Source organism: Narcine bancroftii, chromosome 8, assembly GCF_036971445.1.
Source record: "Narcine bancroftii isolate sNarBan1 chromosome 8, sNarBan1.hap1, whole genome shotgun sequence".
Lineage (NCBI taxonomy): Eukaryota > Metazoa > Chordata > Chondrichthyes > Torpediniformes > Narcinidae > Narcine > Narcine bancroftii.
Window position 1 is genome coordinate 175,853,967 of NC_091476.1, and position 21,325 is coordinate 175,875,291.

The 21,325-nt window shown below is 47.9% G+C and overlaps 2 protein-coding genes across 11 annotated transcripts in view; one reads left to right on the plus strand and one right to left on the minus strand.

Annotated features, from left to right (window-relative positions):
- The window catches only part of trit1 (tRNA isopentenyltransferase 1), a 122,452-nt gene that overhangs the window by 89,193 nt on the left and 11,934 nt on the right, over window positions 1–21,325 (plus strand). Inside the window, exon 12 of one of the 7 annotated variants that reach the window (XR_011343604.1) lies at window positions 1,775–2,607. The exons of 5 other annotated variants lie outside the window; for them this stretch is intronic. Coding sequence is in view for 1 of the 2 variants with exons in the window: in XM_069895940.1 (XP_069752041.1) it covers window positions 1,775–1,828 (54 nt within the window). In the remaining variant the exon portion in view is untranslated. Of the gene's footprint in view, window positions 1–1,774; window positions 2,611–21,325 lie in introns of those variants that run through there. One more of the 7 variants, XM_069895940.1, reaches the window with a different exon arrangement.
- LOC138741610 (C-reactive protein-like) overlaps window positions 1–21,325 on the minus strand; it is a 175,946-nt gene that overhangs the window by 26,527 nt on the left and 128,094 nt on the right. For 3 of the 4 annotated variants that reach the window (XM_069895943.1, XM_069895945.1, XM_069895946.1), the window contains one exon: window positions 3,444–3,515. Coding sequence is in view for 3 of the 4 variants with exons in the window: in XM_069895945.1 (XP_069752046.1) it covers window positions 3,444–3,507 (64 nt within the window). In the remaining variant the exon portion in view is untranslated. Of the gene's footprint in view, window positions 1–3,443; window positions 3,516–6,025; window positions 6,128–21,325 lie in introns of those variants that run through there. The other variant, XM_069895944.1, reaches the window with a different exon arrangement.

Sequence of the window (21,325 nt, forward strand, 5' to 3'; positions counted from 1 at the left end):
TTTTTGGGCAGTTGCCGACCATGTGAAGTAACCTCTCCACTTGAAGAGAAAATAATTCCAAGGTTTTAACCCAGTGATGCTGAAGGCAGCACAACTGAGGGGCAGTGGATCTTAGAACCCATGGTGCTCCCATGTACCTACTGCCCTTATCTCAGGTCTGTGATGTTCCAGCCCATCATTTGTGTCGTCAACAAATGCACTGAAGACTCACACCCCCAAGGTAACCCTTATTGGGCACCACTCCTCACATCCTGCTAATGAAGTTCACTATCTCCACTCTTGGTTCCTGCTACACAGACAGTTTACAGACCAGGTCTATCTTTGGCTTGGCTTCGCGGACGAAGATTTATGGAGGGGGTAAAAAGTCCACGTCAGCTGCAGGCTCGTTTGCGGCTGACAAGTCCGATGCGGGCCAGGCAGACACGGTTGCAGCGGCTGCAGGGGAAAATTGGTTGGTTGGGGTTGGGTGTTGGGTTTTTCCTCCTTTGCCTTTTGCCTCCAATTCCATCAGCTTTGACATCAGCCGATAGTCTCTCATGAGAGAGATTAATTCATATCTTGTGGACTCCCAGGAAGGATGTGGAGTCTTATGGATAGGGTGCAGGGTTCACCGTTATAATGCCTGGATCACAGTATCCAGCTACAATAATTCGTCAGACCCTCAAATTAAATTTGTTAAATTAGCTTTAGTAAATAGCAAGGAAATGTATTACTGTTTATGTGGAAATCTGATGTTTCATTAACATTAGAAAGATGACATACAGAGATTCAAAGTTGTCTTCCTTTAGAAAAAAATTACTTATAATTTAAGGGGTAAATATTCTGTATTTCTACACATTTGGGACCCGTATGCTAGAATAATGAGATTAAAACTATAATTTATCTAGTTGAATCCTCCTGACCAGTGACATTTTCCCTGAACAAATAATAATTTTTGGAATGATATTTTTGGGATCCTTGAGTGTCATTAATATGTTAATAGATCTAGATTAGTTATGGGATTAGATTAGGTAGGTGGGGTATAGGGTTTTTTTTAGTTTTTGTCGTGTTCTTTAGTTTTTTTCCCTTTTTCTTGATATATTTTCAACATATATTTGTTAACATAATATTACGATTTGTTATCATTATATACATATGTTGATTTAAATAAAATATTTTAAAAATCAGCTATAACGAGAACTAGGACTAAGTTGGATCGGTTTCCATGAAGTGTCAGGTGCTAAGTGGCCATTTGTGAGAGGCATGAACAGGGTGGGTCGGCAGAGTTGTTTTCCAAGGGTAGAATTCTCAGTTATCAGTGGGTAGAGGGTTGCAGAGAGAGGAGAAAGTTTAAGGGGGGATTGTGGTGATCTGTTGTTTACTCAATTATCTGGCTCTGCCTCCTTTGCCATGACTGTACCCGTGGCTCCACCCACTTGACCTGGTATAAAGACTTCAATGCGTGGGCCACAGCATGGGATACACTTCCGGTTTATTGGGAATAAAAGTCTGTCCTTCTGTAACTCCAGTCTTCTGAGTTATTGATAGCGCTTCAGGGAAGGACTAGGTAACACCTTTAACAAGGGCAGAGTAGGTGCCTGGACCAGGCTGCAGGTGGAGGTGCTGTATCCCTTAGCAATGTTCAAGATGCATTGAGAAAGATACATGAATAAGCACACGCAGGGAACAGAGGAATATAGGCTGGGGTGGGGGGAGAACCTTGGCAGAGGAGGGAGGTGAGGTCCTAAATGAATACTTTGCTTCCATTTTCACTGGTGTGATCAATGTTGAACAGGCTAATACCTTTGACCACGTCAAGATGCAGGAAGTGCTGGCTGGACCTTCTTAAAAATGTTTGGATGGACAGGATCAATCGGAATTCACCGAGGCTACTACAGGAGGTGAGGGAAGAGATTCCTGTGGTGCATTTAGTCCTGTCATTGAAGAAAGGTAAGAGGTAGAATCGTGGAAGTTAAAGACCAGTGAGTTTTACATAAAGTTTGGGCAAACTATTGGAAAGGATTCTTAGGGATAAGCTTTTCAAGCATTTAGGGAAGTGTAGTCTTCTCAGGGACGGTCAGAATCCTTTGTGAGGGACAGGTCATGCCTCATAAACACAGTTGTGTTTTTCAAGGCACTGACAAAGGAAATTAAAGAAGGCAAGGCGGTGGATGTGGAGTACATGTATTTTACAAAGGTGATTCGCTATGTTCCGCATGGTCGTTCCTTCTGAGAATCATGAGGCGTGGGATTGACGGAAACCTGATAGTTTGGATTTGGAAATGGCTTCCCTGAAAAAAGCCAAAGGTATATGGATCCAACTAATAAACAGTATCCAGAACTAGGTACTTGTTGTGGAGGGGAAGGGCCACTTGTCCTCTCTCACAAATGGGTCGAGGTGGGTGGGGAGAGCTGACTGCCTGTCCGGCAGGGTTACATTCAGGCCCGTGCGGTGTTGGAGCAGGGACACGCAGTGTCCAAGGGGACAGTGGGCGAGTTCAGGGAATGGTGGGGCCCGCTAGGTGATCGCCTTTTAATTTGACGTGTAATAGATAGGTGGTCGTCATTACTGCCTCTCACTGTTTTGTTGCCATATGTTATGGGGGTTTTAGTTTTGGCTGTGTGTGTTTTGTCCTTATAATGTTGTAGTTTGAATAAAGTTTGTATGTTTATAAAAAAATATGGCTGTTTTACTTGGGCTAAGAACACAGAAATGGCGGAGGAAGGTTGAAGAAAGTTTCAGGGCTTAAACATCTGTTATCTATCTTTACCATCTATGGACACTGTGAGACCTATTCAGTTCCACCAACATTTCTGTGTTTTTACTAAAATCACAGCATCCACAGACTTTGGCGTTTCACTCCCTTCCAGTCAATTAGCAGTCAATTAACCTTCCTTTTAAATGCTCCTCCTTTCTCAAATCTAGCCACTGCAAAAAAGAGAAAGAGTATTGAATTGGAGAACATGCCTTATGAAGCAAGGTTTGCAGAGCTTGTTCTTTTCTCTTTGGCATGACATACGATGAGAGCTGACATAATAAAGGTATATAAGGTTATGTGGGGAGTAAATAGAGGGGAGAGCCAGCACCTTTTCCCCAGAGAGACATTGGCAAATAACAGAGGACATCTGTTTAAGGTGAGGGGAGGAAGGTTTGGGGGGGGGGGGGGTGGGGGGGATGTCAGAAAAAAGGTTGTTCACACAGAGTGTGGTTTGTGCCTGAAATGCATCACCAGAATGGTGGCAGAGGCTGGTAGAATGGGAAGATTTAGAAGATTCCTTTAGCAACATATTAATGTATCCAAAGATTCTGGGTATGAGGCAGGGAAGGACAGATTGTTTTGAAGTAGGTTTACATGGGTTGGTACGACATCGTGCCTGAAGGGCCTGCACTATGCAGTAATGCACTCTAGTTGAACGTTTGATATTTGTACACAATGACTGTTTATATCACATCAGGTACATACCTGCACTTTCAGATCCTGACAGGGAAATGCAGATCACCAGCACAATTGGAATGAAGGGGTTCATCCTGTCTCCTGCCGATCAAAGCAAGGATTCTCCAGTTCATTTCAGTTCGTTTTACTCCATATACAATGAGGATCACCACTCAGTCACATATAAACGAAGCAAAGTTGGAGAGATTTGAAAGGTCAGGCAGTATCTATGAAGCGAGATGGACAAAAACGGATTCATCCAGGAATCTTCAAGACAGCTTCCTGAACTAAAAGCTGACAGATCATTTCTCTCCATAGATAATGCCTGACCTGCTCATCCCTCCAGCTTCTCTCTGTTGACTCAAGTTCTTGTGCCACACATACAAATAGGTTGTACGATGGGGCTGGGCCTGAGGCTCAGATTCTTGATGGGAACAAGGGTAATTTTGAGGAGATGCAAAAGGATTTAGAGGGTGCGCCTTTGAAAATTTTATTTTCATGAAAGGATGGAACAGATAAATGGACAATATTCAAAGGGGAAATTTTGAGAGTACAGAGTCGGTATGTCCCTGTGAGGATTAAAGGAAAGGTTAGAAAATAGAGAGAGCCTTGGTTTTCAAAGGATATTGGGAATTTGGTTCAGAGGAAGAGGGATGTGGACAACAGGTATAGACATCAGGGAATAGATGAAGTGCTTGAGGAATATAAGGAGTGTAAAAAAAATCGTAAGAAAGAAATTAGAAAGGCTAGGAGGAGATATGAAGCTGCTTTGGCAGGCAAAGTAAAAATAAGTTCAAAGGGTTTCTACAGGTACATTAAAAGTAAAAGAATAGTAAGGGATAAAATTGGGCCTCCTGAGGATTGGGGTGGGGCGGGGGGAGCGGGGGGTCGGCTCTGTGAGGAGTCAGAAGAAATGGGGGAAATTTCAAATGTTTTTTTCTTCAGTATTCACTAAGGAAAGGAATATTGAGCCAGGTGAAGTAAGGAAACCTGGTAGTGAGGTCATGGATAATATACAGATTAATGAAGAGGTAGTTTTGGCTATTTCAAGGAGAATCAAGGTGGATAAATCTCCAGGTCCTGACAAGATATTCCCTAGGATCCTGAGGAAGGTTAGTGTACAAATAGTGGGGCTCTGACAGAAATATATAAAATGTCACTGGCCATGGGGTGGTGCCAGAGGATTGGAGGTTAGCTTATGTTGTTCTGCTGTTTAAACAAGGCTCTAAAAGTAAACCTGCTAATTATAGGCCTGTAAGTCTGACGTCGGTGGTGGGTAAATTAATGGAGTGTTCTTAGAAATGGTTTAGACAATTATTTGGAAAGACAGGGATTGATTAGGAGTAATCAACATGATTTTATATGTGGTAGATCATGTTTAACAAATCTTATAGAGTTTTTCGAGGTTACTAAGAAGGTTGATGAGGGACACCTGTGAAAGTTGTCTATATGGACTTTAGTAAGGCCTTTGACAAGGTTCCACATAAGAGGTTAGTAAGGAAGGTTCAATCATTGGGTATTAATGTTGAAGTAGTGAAATGGTTGGAATGGAGATGCCAGAGAGTACTGATGGAGAATTGTGTGTCCAACTGTCTGCCAGTGACTAGTGGAGTGCGACATGGATCATTGTTGTTTGTCATAGATATGAATGATCTGGATGATGGGGTGGTAAATTGGATTAGTAAATATGCAGAATGCATGAAGATTGGTGGTGTTGTGGATAATGAAGAAGGTTATCAAAGCTTGCAGTGGGATATAGGACAGTTAGAAGGGTGGGCTGAAAGATGGCAGCTGGGAGTTTAATACTGATAAATGTGAGGTGCTACATTTCAGTAGGACTAATCAACAAAGTTCATACACGTTAAATGGTCGACAATTGAGGAGTGCAGTAGAATAAAGGGATTTAGGAATTCTGGTACATAATTCCCTGAAAGTTGAGTCACATATAGATAAGGTGGTGAAGAAAGCATTTGATATGTTGCCCTTTATAAATCAGAATATAGAATACAGGAGTTGGGATATCATGTTGAAATTGTATAAGGCAGTGATGAGGCCAAATTTGGAATATTATGTGCAGTTTTGGTCACTAAATTATAGAAAGAATATAAGCAGAATAGAGAGAGTGCAGAGGAGATTTACAAGAATGTTGCCTGGGTTTCAAGGTTTGAGTTAAAGGGAAAGGTTGAGCAGGTTAGGACTTTATTCCCTGGAATGTAGAAGATTGAGGGGTGATTTGATAGAGGTATTCAAAATTATGGGAGGGCCAGAGAGTTAATGTGGACAGGGTTTTTCCATTGAGAGAGGGGGAGATTCAAACAAGAGAACATGGACTGAGACTGAAAGGGGAAAGTTTAGGGGAAACGTGAGGGGGAATTTCTTCACTCAGAGGGCAGTGGGAGTGTGGAATGTGCTTCCAGCCAAAGTGGTAGATGCTGGCTCAATTTTAATATTTAAGGAAAAGTTGGATAGGTATATGGATGAGAGAGGTCTGGAGGGTGATGGGCTGGGTGCGGGTCAATGGATTAGGTTGGGGAAGGTGTTTGGCATGGACTAGAAAGGCTGAACTGGCCTGTTTCTGTGCTATAATCGTAATATGGTTAGATGATACTCACTGTGATCTGGTCCCCACCACGACAGCCTCTCCTCCAGTGGATCCGATACCCTGGGCACAAGCTGCTGCCATTTATATTCTGCTGAGCTCACTCACAGCCAATTGCAGGAAGGAACTGGGGAGGTGGAGCAAACTCTGCTGCTGTTCATTGCTCAGTGAACAGTCGCTGGTCTCAGAGTCTCTGTCACCATTTGTACAGTCAGCACCACATCATGAGGACTTGTGGGTAGAGCCACCTTCATTCAGCGTCCCAGGGGGTGATGAATCTCAATGGTGTTTCATTTGTTTGAAATACTGATCTATTCTTTGCTCAGTTTTTAGATAAACGCTCTTCGACTATTTGACATTCCCTGGGATTTTGAGCACCAACCCCACATATAATCATATAAACCATATAACAACGACAGTACAGAAACAGGGCATCTCGGCCCCTCTAGTTCATATCTACCTGTTCCCTGTACATAACCCCACATATAATCATATAATCATTACAGTACAGAAACAGGGCATCTCGGCCCCTCTAGTCCATATCTACCTGTTCCCTGTACATAAACCCACATATAATCATATAATCATTACAGTACAGAAACAGGGAATCTCGGCCCCTCTAGTCCCACCTACCTGCTCCCTGTACGTAACCCCACATATAAACCATATAACAATGACGGTACAGAAACAGGGCATCTCGGCCCCTCTAGTCCACACCAATTTAAGTGATCTCCTCTAGTCCCACCTACCTGCTCCCTGTACATAACCCCACATATAACCATTACAGTACAGAAACAGGGCATCTCGGCCCCTCTACACCACACCAATTCAAATGATCTCCTCTAGTCCCACCTACCTGCTCCCTGTACATAACCCTCCAACCCCCTCACATTCATGTACCCATCCCTTCCTTTGGCTTGGCTTCGCGGACGAAGATTTATGGAGGGGGTAAAAAAAGTCCACGTCAGCTGCAGGCTCGTTTGTGGCTGACCAGTCCGATGCGGGACAGGCAGACACGATTGCAGCGGTTGCAAGGGAAAATTGGTTGGTTGGGGTTGGGTGTTGGGTTTTTCCTCCTTTGCCTTTTGTCAGTGAGGTGGGCTCTGCGGTCTTCTTCAAAGGAGGCTGCTGCCCGCCAAACTGTGAGGCGCCAAGATGCACGGTTTGAGGCGTTATCAGCCCACTGGCGGTGGTCAATGTGGCAGGCACCAAGAGATTTCTTTAGGCAGTCCTTGTACCTTTTCTTTGGTGCACCTCTGTCACGGTGGCCAGTGGAGAGCTCGCCATATAATACGATCTTGGGAAGGCGATGGTCCTCCATTCTGGAGACGTGACCCATCCAGCGCAGCTGGATCTTCAGCAGCGTGGACTCGATGCTGTCGACCTCTGCCATCTCGAGTACCTCGACGTTAGGGGTGTGAGCGCTCCAATGGATGTTGAGGATGGAGCGGAGACAACGCTGGTGGAAGCGTTCTAGGAGGCGTAGGTGGTGCCGGTAGAGGACCCATGATTCGGAGCCGAACAGGAGTGTGGGTATGACAACGGCTCTGTATACGCTTATCTTTGTGAGGTTTTTCAGTTGGTTGTTTTTCCAGACTCTTTTGTGTAGTCTTCCAAAGGCGCTATTTGCCTTGGCGAGTCTGTTGTCTATCTCATTGTCGATCCTTGCATCTGATGAAATGGTGCAGCCGAGATAGGTAAACTGGTTGACCGTTTTGAGTTTTGTGTGCCCGATGGAGATGTGGGGGGGCTGGTAGTCATGGTGGGGAGCTGGCTGATGGAGGACCTCAGTTTTCTTCAGGCTGACTTCCAGGCCAAACATTTTGGCAGTTTCTGCAAAGCAGGACGTCAAGCGCTGAAGAGCTGGCTCTGAATGGGCAACTAAAGCGGCATCATCTGCAAAGAGTAGTTCACGGACAAGTTTCTCTTGTGTCTTGGTGTGAGCTTGCAGGCGCCTCAGATTGAAGAGACTGCCATCCGTGCGGTACCGGATGTAAACAGCGTCTTCATTGTTGGGGTCTTCATGCTGAAGAAGATTGAAAAGAGGGTTGGTGCGAGAACACAGCCTTGCTTCACGCCATTGTTAATGGAGAAGGGTTCAGAGAGCTCATTGCTGTATCTGACCCGACCTTGTTGGTTTTCGTGCAGTTGGATAATCATGTTGAGGAACTTTGGGGGACATCCGATGCGCTCTAGTATTTGCCAAAGCCCTTTCCTGCTCACGGTGTCGAAGGCTTTGGTGAGGTCAACAAAGGTGATGTAGAGTCCTTTGTTTTGTTCTCTGCACTTTTCTTGGAGCTGTCTGAGGCAGGAGCAAGGGGGAGACGGCGGCCCCAGTCCGGGCACAGGGAGAGCAGCGGCGGCCCCGGCCCCGGTCCGGGCGAAGGGTAGACGGCGGCGGCCCCGATACGGGCAGGAGCAAGGGGGAGGCGGCGGCCCCGGCCTCGGTCGAGTGAGGCAGACGGAGGCCCCGGTCCGGACAGGGAGTGGGAGGCGGCGGCCCCAGTCCGGGCACAGGGAGAGCAGCAGCGGCCCCGGCCCCGGTCCGGGCGAAGGGTAGACGGCGGCGGCCCCGATACGGGCAGGAGCAAGGGGGAGACGGCGGCCCCGGCCTCGGTCGAGTGAGGCAGGCGGAGGCCCCGGTCCGGACAGGGAGTGGGAGGCGGCGGCCCCAGTACGGGCACAGGGAGAGCAGCAGCGGCCCCGGCCCCGGTCCGGGCGAAGGGTAGACGGCGGCGGCCCCGATACGGGCAGGAGCAAGGGGGAGACGGCGGCCCCGGCCTCGGTCGAGTGAGGCAGGCGGAGGCCCCGGTCCGGGCAGGGAGTGGGAGGCGGTGGCCCCAGTCCAGGCACAGGGTGAACTGCGGCGGCCTCGGCCCCGGTCCGGGCAGTATGGACCGACCTAGGAGGGGAGGCAGGCCCCTTCAGCCCGGGTAAGAAACCTGCATAGGAGAAGGCCACTCCGATATAAAACCTACGACCCAAGGACCTCGCTGCCACGTCCCAGCTTGCTTGGCCACGGCACACGAACCATGGGTGTAAAGGGTGGGGCCAGTACTGCGCGCACTGCACTCCACCTAAAAGCTCCTTTGCGCAGGCCCGAGGACAGGTCCACGTCCTCCCCCTCAACGTCCTCCCCCTCCACGTCCTCCCCCTCCACGTCCTCCCCCTCCACGTCCTCCCCCTCCACGTCCTCCCCCTCCACGTCCTCCCCCTCAAAAGATGCTCACAAACTCAAGCTAGCATGCTGGAACATCAGAACCATGCTAGACAAGACTGACAGCCACCGACCTGAACGTCGGTCTGCCCTCATTGCACATGAACTCCTCAGACTTGACATCGACATAGCCGCTCTCAGTGAAGTCCGCCTGGCAGATGTAGGCAGCCTCCAAGAACGCGGCGCGGGCTACACACTCTACTGGTCTGGCAAGCCTTCGGATGAACAACGCCTATCTGTACCCATCCAACCTCCACTTAAATGACAAAATTGACCCTGCTACAACCACCTCTTCTGGAAGGTCATTTCACTCAGGCACCACTCTCTGAGTGAAGAAGCTTCCTCTCATGTTACTGCTAACGTTTTGCCCCCTAACCCTTAACTCATGACCCCTCGTTCCAATCGCTTCTACCCTCAAGGGGAAGAGCCTATTCACATCTACTCTATCTATCCCCTTCATAAATTTAAACACCTCTATCAAATCCCCTCTCAACCTTCTACGCTCTACTCAGTCTACTCAATCTTTCTCCGTATTCTAGATACTGTAAACCAGGCAACATTTTAGTAAATCTTCTCCGCACCCTCCCTACCTTATTGATATCCTTCCTATAATTTGGAGACCAGAACTGCACACAATATTCCAAATTTGGCCTCACCAATGCCTTGAACAGTCTCAGCATCACTTCCCAACTCCTATATTCTATGCTTTGATTTATAAAGGCCAACATACCAAAAGCCTTCTTTACCAGTCTATCTACATGAGAATCCACTTTCAAAGAAACATGAACCATTATTCCAAGATCTTTCTGTTCCTCTTTATTCCTCAATTCCCTCCCCTTCACCACATAAGTCCTGTTCCGATTATTCTTCCCAAAATGAGGCACCTCACATTTATCTACATTAAACTCCATCTGCCACCTTTCAGCCCACCCTTCTAAGCTGTCCAAATCCTTCTGCAGTCCCTGAAAACCATCTTCACTATCCGCAACTCCCCCTATTTTTGTATCGTCTGCATATTTACTAACCCAATTTACCACTCCATCATCCAAATCATTAATGTAAATAACGAACAACAAGGGACCCAACACCAATCCCTGAAGGCACCCTGCTTGTCACCGGCCTCCATCCTGACAGACAGACATTTCACACAGCCCCACATTTCACACCGACCCATATTTCACACAGCCCCACATTTCACACAGCCCCACATTTCACACAGCCCCAAATTTCACACAGCCCCAAATTTCACACAGCCCCAAATTTCACACAGCCCCACATTTCACACTAACCCACATTTCACACCGACCCACATTTCACACCGACCCACATTTCACACCGCCCCATATTTCACACAGCCCCACATTTCACACCGACCCACATTTCACACCGACCCATATTTCACGCAGCCCCACATTTCACACCGACCCACATTTCACACAGCCCCACATTTCACACAGCCCCAAATTTCACACAGCCCCAAATTTCACACAACCCCACATTTCACACCGACCCCACATTTCACACAGCCCCACAATTTACACAGTCCCACATTTCACACTGACCCACATTTCACACAGCCCCACATTTCACACCGACCCACATTTCACACAGACCCACATTTACACAGCCCCACATTTCACACAGAGCCACATTTCACACCGACCTTGCATCTCACTCTCTTTTCAACATTACAGTTCGTGGATATTTCCAAACCCCTGGAAGGGAGTTGGTGGGTGACTGAGAATAACTGGGAAGGTTTATCTTAGTAACTACAGCTCTCCCTGATTTTTCCCCAGTGATGATGAGGGCAGTAGAACTTGGGATGGGAGGTGGGTTTTGGAAATGATGGTGCTCCTGTTGACCTACTGCTCTTGTCATTCCAAATAGTGGAGCCACTTTGGATTTTGGACATTAAGGTTCCACCAGAGGGCAAATAATAACTGACCCAGGAAAGCAAAAGCCTCAAGACCCAGGAAAGCAAAAGGCTGCATAAAGCAGCACACATTGGCAGATTCATTACAGTCTCTGTTGTCCCATCCATTAAACACACTTCTGTGAAGTGCAGCATCATTAAGGACACCGCTCACCCTGGTCACAACCTTTTCTCACTGTTCCCTTTGGGCAAAAGGTACATACTTGAAGATCAGAATCTCTCAGCTCAAGAACAGTCTTCCCAACAGCTGAAGTAAGCAATAGGTCAATCAGACTGAGCACAGCAAGATGCCACCAGTGGCAGGAGGAATGAGCAAGTAACCTGTTTCAAAGATGGAAAGGTGTGACTGCCATACATAAGGTCCCTCTGCAAGTCACAGGCCGACGCCGACACCATCCCCATCACTGACCCACATCTCCCAAGATGGGACATCATGTCACAAATGTGGACCCGAGTTGGGACTTTAGATGCACTGATCAAGAGTGAGAGGGAAACATTTCCATTTTGGACTGAGGAATTAGTCATGTACTGTCACGACCAATTTCCAAGATACATTTGTTGTTTGGATTTACACCTGGGAATCCATCCATTCAACCTGTGGAATGTGAACCTCTTCCCCATGGGAAATGGTCCTAACCCTAGGCCCTCTGCATCTTGGAGCTGAGTCAATACAGTCCCATCTCTCTTCCCAGCAGTCTGAATGTGAGTCTGGGGGTTGTGTGGACACTGCTTGGTTTCCAGCTGTGTAGGTGGCCCCTGAGTTCAGTCTGAAGTCCGGCAGTTGGGGTCAAACTAGACCAGGCTCAAGGACATCAGGACACGGAAATGTTTTCAACATAGATTAGGACTCAGTAAATACCACAGATAAATATCATGTTCTCCATATTCTAACGGTTATTGCAAGCAACTGCTGAAGATTATTTGATATAAAGTATTACAAAATCCCATGCCTCATTATCATTTCTGAGCTTGAACATTGCTTTAACTCTTTGCATAACTGAATCTTCAACACCAATCGGCTACCTGTAGCTCTAAATCTGAACACAACTCACTCAGAGAAGCTCCTTCCCATCTGTATGGCCGGTCACCCTGTCCAAACTTCATTCACCTGCTGACCCACAACTTCCATTTCCACCCATGAAAAGTCTGGTGGCACTGGCGCTGATGGGGATCTGCGGTGTTTTACTGCCCATCCAACAATCAGCTCTGTACAGGTTTTAACGGCCCATTAAAGGAGAGTGAATTTTAAAATCCTGCAACTGCAGGATCTGGCTCCAAGATGGCTCCAGGCACCAGGGGTTGCAGAGTCTGCGGAAGCAGATGACTGGTACAGGGTACCAGTAATGGGGAGAACAACCCCCCCATTTGGGAAGGAGTAGCAATGGAGATAGCCATTCTGGATGGTGTTCACAGCAGCAAACCAGTGAGGGAACATACACGCAGCAGACTATTGGTGACTGTGGTCAAGGGACTCACACCAGGATGTAGACTGGCTGAAGCGGTAGCAGGTGTTAGAAGCGGGATGTGAGAGGGTGACGAGGAGACTGAATCCTTTCTGATCATGTCACAGATTTGGATCTGGAACTTGGGTCCCCGATGATTTGGACTGAAGGCTGTGTGGCTGCAGAGGCCTCAGGAGTGGTAGAATTGAATCCACGGACACTCAGCTCTCTGGCTTCTTTATCTCTGGCTGTAATAAGTACCAGTGATTTCTGCCCAATGGTGAATATTTGCACGTGTAACGTTATATGTTTTATTCCATGATAATAAGGGAATCTTCAATCTTGGATCTCTTCATTGTGAACACAAATCATCATGGAGGTAAATGTACACATCCGACATTTTGGACCTGAGCCCTTCTTTGAAGTCATATCTTTACTACTTGTGGACACTGTGGAACCTGTTGGGTCCCTTCTGCATTTCTGTGTTTTTACAACAATCACAGCACCTACAGACTTTCATGTATCACACCTCGACCTGGAGCCACTTGAAGGAGCCAATTACCCTGGGTCCTGAGGATCATCACTGGCCACAGATCCTCTTCAGGTTTCTAAAGTTTTCTCTAAGCACCCGCTCTGTAAAACACAGAGAGCCCATCCATGACAATTTGCCAGAAATAGACACCCCTTTCCATGCACCACCTTTAGCTAGATCTTTAGCATAAGCCAAGTATGGGAGCTGAGCAGCATTGCGACGGGGAATGGCTCTCACTCCAGCAACTATCTGAGCACCAGCATTTTCAGAGAGGGTTTGACAACGAAGCCAGAGTTGATGGGATGAGTGGTTGAATCTTGTGGATTTCTTGGGCTCGAGGATAATCAGGCAGCAAGGGTCCAGAGAAAGAAACACACCTGTCATACCTGTCACTCACAACCTATCATAATGCACCTGTCACCCTCATCTGTTGCCCATACCTGTCACTCACAACCTATCATAATGCACCTGTCACCCTCACCTGTTGCCCATATCTGTCACTCACATCCTAGCATAATGCACCTGTCACCCTCACCTGTTGCCCATACCTGTCACTCACAACCTATCATAATGCACCTGTCACCCTCACCTGTTGCCTATACCGGTCACTCACATCCTAGCATAATGCACCTGTCACCCTCACCTGTTGCCCATACCCGTCACTCACAACCTAGCATAATGCACCTGTCACCCTCACCTGTTGCCCATACCTGTCACTCACAACCTAGCATAATGCACCTGTCACCCTCACCTGTTGCCCATACCTGTCACTCACAACCTATCATAATGCACCTGTCACCCTCACCTGTTGCCCATACCTGTCACTCACAACCTAGCATAATGCACCTGTCACCCTCACCTGTTGCCCATACCTGTCACTCACAACCTAGCATAATGCACCTGTCACCCTCACCTGTTGCCCATACCTGTCACTCACATCCTAGCATAATGCACCTGTCACCCTCACCTGTTGCCCATACCTGTCACTCACAACCTAGCATAATGCACCTGTCACCCTCACCTGTTGCCCATACCTGTCACTCACAACCTAGCATAATGCACCTGTCACCCTCACCTGTTGCCCATACCTGTCACTCACAACCTAGCATAATGCACCTGTCACCCTCACCTGTTGCCCATACCTGTCACTCACAACCTAGCATAATGCACCTGTCACCCTCACCTGTTGCCCATACCTGTCACTCGCAACCTAGCATAATGCACCTGTCACCCTCACCTGTTGCCCATACCTGTCACTCACAACCTATCATAATGCACCTGTCACCCTCACCTGTTGCCCATACCTGTCACTCACATCCTAGCATAATGCACCTGTCACCCTCACCTGTTGCCCATACCTGTCACTCACATCCTAGCATAATGCACCTGTCACCCTCACCTGTTGCCCATACCTGTCACTCACATCCTAGCATAATGCACCTGTCACCCTCACCTGTTGCCCATACCTGTCACTCACATCCTAGCATAATGCACCTGTCACCCTCACCTGTTGCCCATACCTGTCACTCACAACCTAGCATAATGCACCTGTCACCCTCACCTGTTGCCCATACCTGTCACTCACAACCTAGCATAATGCACCTGTCACCCTCACCCGTTTCCCATACCTGTCACTCACAACCTATCATAATGCACCTGTCACCCTCACCTGTTGCCCATACCTGTCACTCACAACCTAGCATAATGCACCTGTCACCCTCACCTGTTGCCCATACCTGTCACTCACAACCTAGCATAATGCACCTGTCACCCTCACCTGTTGCCCATACCTGTCACTCACATCCTAGCATAATGCACCTGTCACCCTCACCTGTTGCCCATACCTGTCACTCACAACCTAGCATAATGCACCTGTCACCCTCACCTGTTGCCCATACCTGTCACTCGCAACCTAGCATAATGCACCTGTCACCCTCACCTGTTGCCCATACCTGTCACTCACAACCTATCATAATGCACCTGTCACCCTCACCTGTTGCCCATACCTGTCACTCACATCCTAGCATAATGCACCTGTCACCCTCACCTGTTGCCCATACCTGTCACTCACATCCTAGCATAATGCACCTGTCACCCTCACCTGTTGCCCATACCTGTCACTCACATCCTAGCATAATGCACCTGTCACCCTCACCTGTTGCCCATACCTGTCACTCACAACCTAGCATAATGCACCTGTCACCCTCACCTGTTGCCCATACCTGTTACTCACAACCTAGCATAATGCACCTGTCACCGTCACCCGTTTCCCATACCTGTCACTCACAACCTATCATAATGCACCTGTCACCCTCACCTGTTGCCCATACCTGTCACTCACAACCTAGCATAATGCACCTGTCACCCTCACCTGTTGCCCATACCTGTCACTCACAACCTAGCATAATGCACCTGTCACCCTCACCTGTTGCCCATACCTGTCACATCCTAGCATAATGCAACTGTCACCCTCACCTGTTGCCCATACCTGTCACTCACATCCTAGCATAATGCACCTGTCACCCTCACCTGTTGCCCATACCTGTCACTCACATCCTAGCATAATGCACCTGTCACCCTCACCTGTTGCCCATACCTGTCACTCACAACCTAGCATAATGCACCTGTCACCCTCACCTGTTGCCCATACCTGTCACTCACAACCTATCATAATGCACCTGTCACCCTCACCTGTTGCCCATACCTGTCACTCACAACCTATCATAATGCACCTGTCACCCTCACCTGTTGCCCATACCTGTCACTCACAACCTAGCATAATGCACCTGTCACCCTCACCTGTTGCCCATACCTGTCACTCACAACCTATCATAATGCACCTGTCACCCTCACCTGTTGCCCATACCTGTCACTCACAACCTATCTTAATGCACCTGTCACCCTCACCTGTTGCCCATACCTGTCACTCACAACCTAGCATAATGCACCTGTCACCCTCACCTGTTGCCCATACCTGTCACTCACAACCTATCATAATGCACCTGTCACCCTCACCTGTTGCCCATACCTGTCACTCACAACCTAGCATAATGCACCTGTCACCCTCACCTGTTGCCTATACCTGTCACTCACAACCTAGCATAATGCACCTGTCACACTCACCTGTTGCCCATACCTGTCACTCACAACCTATCATAATGCACCTGTCACCCTCACCTGTTGCCCATACCTGTCACTCACAACCTATCATAATGCACCTGTCACCCTCACCTGTTGCCTATACCTGTCACTCACAACCTAGCATAATGCACCTGTCACCCTCACCTGTCACTCACAACCTATCATAATGCACCTGTCACCCTCACCTGTTGCCCATACCTGTCACTCACAACCTAGCATAATGCACCTGTCACCCTCACCCGTTTCCCATACCTGTCACTCACAACCTATCATAATGCACCTGTCACCCTCACCTGTTGCCCATACCTGTCACTCACAACCTAGCATAATGCACCTGTCACCCTCACCTGTTGCCCATACCTGTCACTCACAACCTAGCATAATGCACCTGTCACCCTCACCTGTTGCCCATACCTGTCACTCACATCCTAGCATAATGCACCTGTCACCCTCACCTGTTGCCCATACCTGTCACTCACAACCTAGCATAATGCACCTGTCACCCTCACCTGTTGCCCATACCTGTCACTCGCAACCTAGCATAATGCACCTGTCACCCTCACCTGTTGCCCATACCTGTCACTCACAACCTATCATAATGCACCTGTCACCCTCACCTGTTGCCCATACCTGTCACTCACATCCTAGCATAATGCACCTGTCACCCTCACCTGTTGCCCATACCTGTCACTCACATCCTAGCATAATGCACCTGTCACCCTCACCTGTTGCCCATACCTGTCACTCACATCCTAGCATAATGCACCTGTCACCCTCACCTGTTGCCCATACCTGTCACTCACAACCTAGCATAATGCACCTGTCACCCTCACCTGTTGCCCATACCTGTTACTCACAACCTAGCATAATGCACCTGTCACCCTCACCCGTTTCCCATACCTGTCACTCACAACCTATCATAATGCACCTGTCACCCTCACCTGTTGCCCATACCTGTCACTCACAACCTAGCATAATGCACCTGTCACCCTCACCTGTTGCCCATACCTGTCACTCACAACCTAGCATAATGCACCTGTCACCCTCACCTGTTGCCCATACCTGTCACATCCTAGCATAATGCAACTGTCACCCTCACCTGTTGCCCATACCTGTCACTCACATCCTAGCATAATGCACCTGTCACCCTCACCTGTTGCCCATACCTGTCACTCACATCCTAGCATAATGCACCTGTCACCCTCACCTGTTGCCCATACCTGTCACTCACAACCTAGCATAATGCACCTGTCACCCTCACCTGTTGCCCATACCTGTCACTCACAACCTATCATAATGCACCTGTCACCCTCACCTGTTGCCCATACCTGTCACTCACAACCTATCATAATGCACCTGTCACCCTCACCTGTTGCCCATACCTGTCACTCACAACCTAGCATAATGCACCTGTCACCCTCACCTGTTGCCCATACCTGTCACTCACAACCTATCATAATGCACCTGTCACCCTCACCTGTTGCCCATACCTGTCACTCACAACCTATCTTAATGCACCTGTCACCCTCACCTGTTGCCCATACCTGTCACTCACAACCTAGCATAATGCACCTGTCACCCTCACCTGTTGCCCATACCTGTCACTCACAACCTATCATAATGCACCTGTCACCCTCACCTGTTGCCCATACCTGTCACTCACAACCTAGCATAATGCACCTGTCACCCTCACCTGTTGCCTATACCTGTCACTCACAACCTAGCATAATGCACCTGTCACCCTCACCTGTTGCCCATACCTGTCACTCACAACCTATCATAATGCACCTGTCACCCTCACCTGTTGCCCATACCTGTCACTCACAACCTATCATAATGCACCTGTCACCCTCACCTGTTGCCTATACCTGTCACTCACAACCTAGCATAATGCACCTGTCACCCTCACCTGTCACTCACAACCTATCATAATGCACCTGTCACCCTCACCTGTTGCCTATACCTGTCACTCACAACCTAGCATAATGCACCTGTCACCCTCACCTGTTGCCCATACCTGTCACTCACAACCTATCATAAAGCACCTGTCACCCTCACCTGTTGCCCATACCTGTCACTCACAACCTAGCATAATGCACCTGTCACCCTCACCTGTTGCCCATACCTGTCACTCACAACCTATCATAATGCACCTGTCACCCTCACCTGTTGCCTATACCTGTCACTCACATCCTAGCATAATGCACCTGTCACCCTCACCTGTTGCCCATACCTGTCACTCACAACCTAGCATAATGCACCTGTCACCCTCACCTGTTGCCCATACCTGTCACTCACAACCTATCATAATGCACCTGTCACCCACACCTGTCACTCACAACCTGTCATAATCTACCTACAACCTGTCATAATCTACTTGTCACCCACACGTGTCACTCACACCTGTACTCACACCTCTCGCTCACAACCTGTCATTCATACCTGTCACACATTCCCTGTCACAATCTACCTGTCACTCACTTCTTGTTTGAAAACTTCATTTAAACCCTTGTTCGCCATTCAGGGAGTGATGAGGAGTTCTGCATTCACCAGGTCATGTTAGTTTGATGTGCGGTGGTCTGAAGTCCCCATCTTTTTCTTGAAGATGTCCAATATTTCGGTGCCAAGAAATAACAAGGTGCTGGCTAATTGATTGTCGGCCAGTAATACTGACATCTACCATGCTTTCAGGGGTTGGTGACACAATATCACCAACATCAGCCTGTTGTTCATTGCCTACAGCTTTGGCATTCAACACCATCCTGCCAGCCAACTTGTAGCCAGTCTAAAGAATGTGGGTCTCTGCAACTGGATCCTCGATTTCCCTCCCAGCAGACCCCCAATCAATGTGGATCAGCAACATCACCTCCTCCTTGGTGACCATCAGCTGGTTGTTTGCTCAGTCCCTGCTCTGTACCCACAGCTGATTGGCCAAGTTTTGTCCCAACATCTGCAAATTCAACAGCACCACCTCTGAATTGTTGTCTGAATAACGGGAAACAATGAGTCAGAATATGGGATGGAGATCGAGAATCTGGATGGGTGATGCCAGAACTATTCGGCTTTCAACATCATCAAGAACAAGGAACTTTTAGTTGAATTTTGGAAGTAGGAGCAGAGCCACCAAGCACCTTTCTACATTGATAGAATGGAGATGGTGAGGGTTTGTATCTACAAGTTTCTGTGAGTCCTCATATCAGATGACCTCTCCTGGAACTAGCACATCTAATTTACTGTAATGAAGACACTTACTATTGTCACCCTGGCATAAAGGTGCTGGCTGTCTCCCTTATTTATGGCCCTTGTAATCTTATATATCTCTATATATGAGGGTATTAAAGGTTACGGAGAGAAGGCGGGGACGGGGTACTGATCAGCCATGATCTCGTTGAATGGCGGAGCAGGCTCGAAGGGCCGAATGACCTATCTTCTATGTTTCTATTAAGTTACCCCCTAATACTTTGTAGTTCCAAAGAGAAATACACCAGCTCTGTCAACCTTACTTCATAGGGCATGTTCTACAACCCAGGCAACTTCCTGGTCAGTATCATCAACACCCCCTTCAAAGCATCCAGTAATGAGGTAACCAGAACAGAATACAGTATTTCAAGTGTGGTCTAATCCACATTCCTTGAATTCCCAGATGAATGAGCAGAATAACATACAATTTCTAAAGCACCCTGTCAACTTGCATGGCAAACTCTCTTGCCCTCTGAATCTCTCTCTTCCCCTCCAGAGTTGAAATATATAGGATCTCTCGGCCTCCACAGATGTTGATTGAACTGGCAAATACCTTCAGAATCATGCATCTGGTCACCACAAGTCTCCAGACACCATGCAGATACAGGAACCCACAGGAATGCTTGGGAACACTGAGGTTGAGATTGCCACTAGCTCAGATGATGGAAAACTAAAACAGAAAGCATGTATCATAACCTTCAGGATGCTCCAAGGTTTGCTGCCCAATGTACAGCTCAATAAAGTGACCAATGAGGGCCGCCAGACTGAGCACAGCAAGAAGCAACCAGTGGCAAAGAGGAAACAAGCAGGTAAACTGTTTCAAAGATGGAGAGGTATGACTGCCATACAGAAGGTCCCTCCCCCAGTCACAGGCTGAAACCTCACCATCCCCATCTACCCAACTACCCCAGGATGGGATACCATGTATACACATGTACCCTGACTTGAGCCTTTTGGTGCTCTGATCATGAGGGAGAGTTATGTTGGATTCTCCTTAGATTGAGGAAGTGGTTATGTCCCTTCCTGGCTGATTTTCACCCAGGAATCCATCCATTCACCTGGACTAGTGGGAATGGGAGCTTCTTCCCCATAAACAATGATCCTAATCCCAGACCCTCTGCACCTTGAGGCCAGGTCACATCAGTTCCTTTTCTCTTCCCACCCATCTGAATGAGTTGTGTGGACAACCAGCTTGGTTTCCAGCTGTGTAGGCGGTATCACCTGGTCCATGAGTTCAGTCTGAAGCCAGGCAGTTGGGGTCAAACTAGGCCAGGCTCAAGGGCATCAGGACACGGAAATGTTTTCAACAGAGATTAAGACATAACTTCTCCATATTCTAACGGTTACTGCAAGCAACTGCTGAAGATTATTTGATATGAAGTATTACAAAATCTGATGCCCCATCATCAATGTGAAGCTCTAACGTAGCATTAACTTTTTACTACAACTGAATCTTCAACTCCCATCTCCTGTTGGTAACTCTGAATCCGGACATAACTCACTCAGAGAAACTCCTTCCCATCTGTGCGGCCGGTGCCCCCGTCCACTCTTTTCGTACCTGCTGGTCCCTAAATTCCACTTGTATCCATGGAGCTGGATGAACTCAGCACCAACCTGGAGGCTGAGGCAGTGATAGACAGGAGCTTCAGAAAGACAGTCAGGAGGCAGGTAACTGGGTGACTGTTAGGAGAGGGAAGTGGAATAAGCAGATGGTGTAGAATCCCCTATAGCTGTTCCCCTCAACAATAGGTATACTGTTTTAGATACTGTTGGGGGGGGGGGGGGAATGACTTACCAGGGACAAGTTG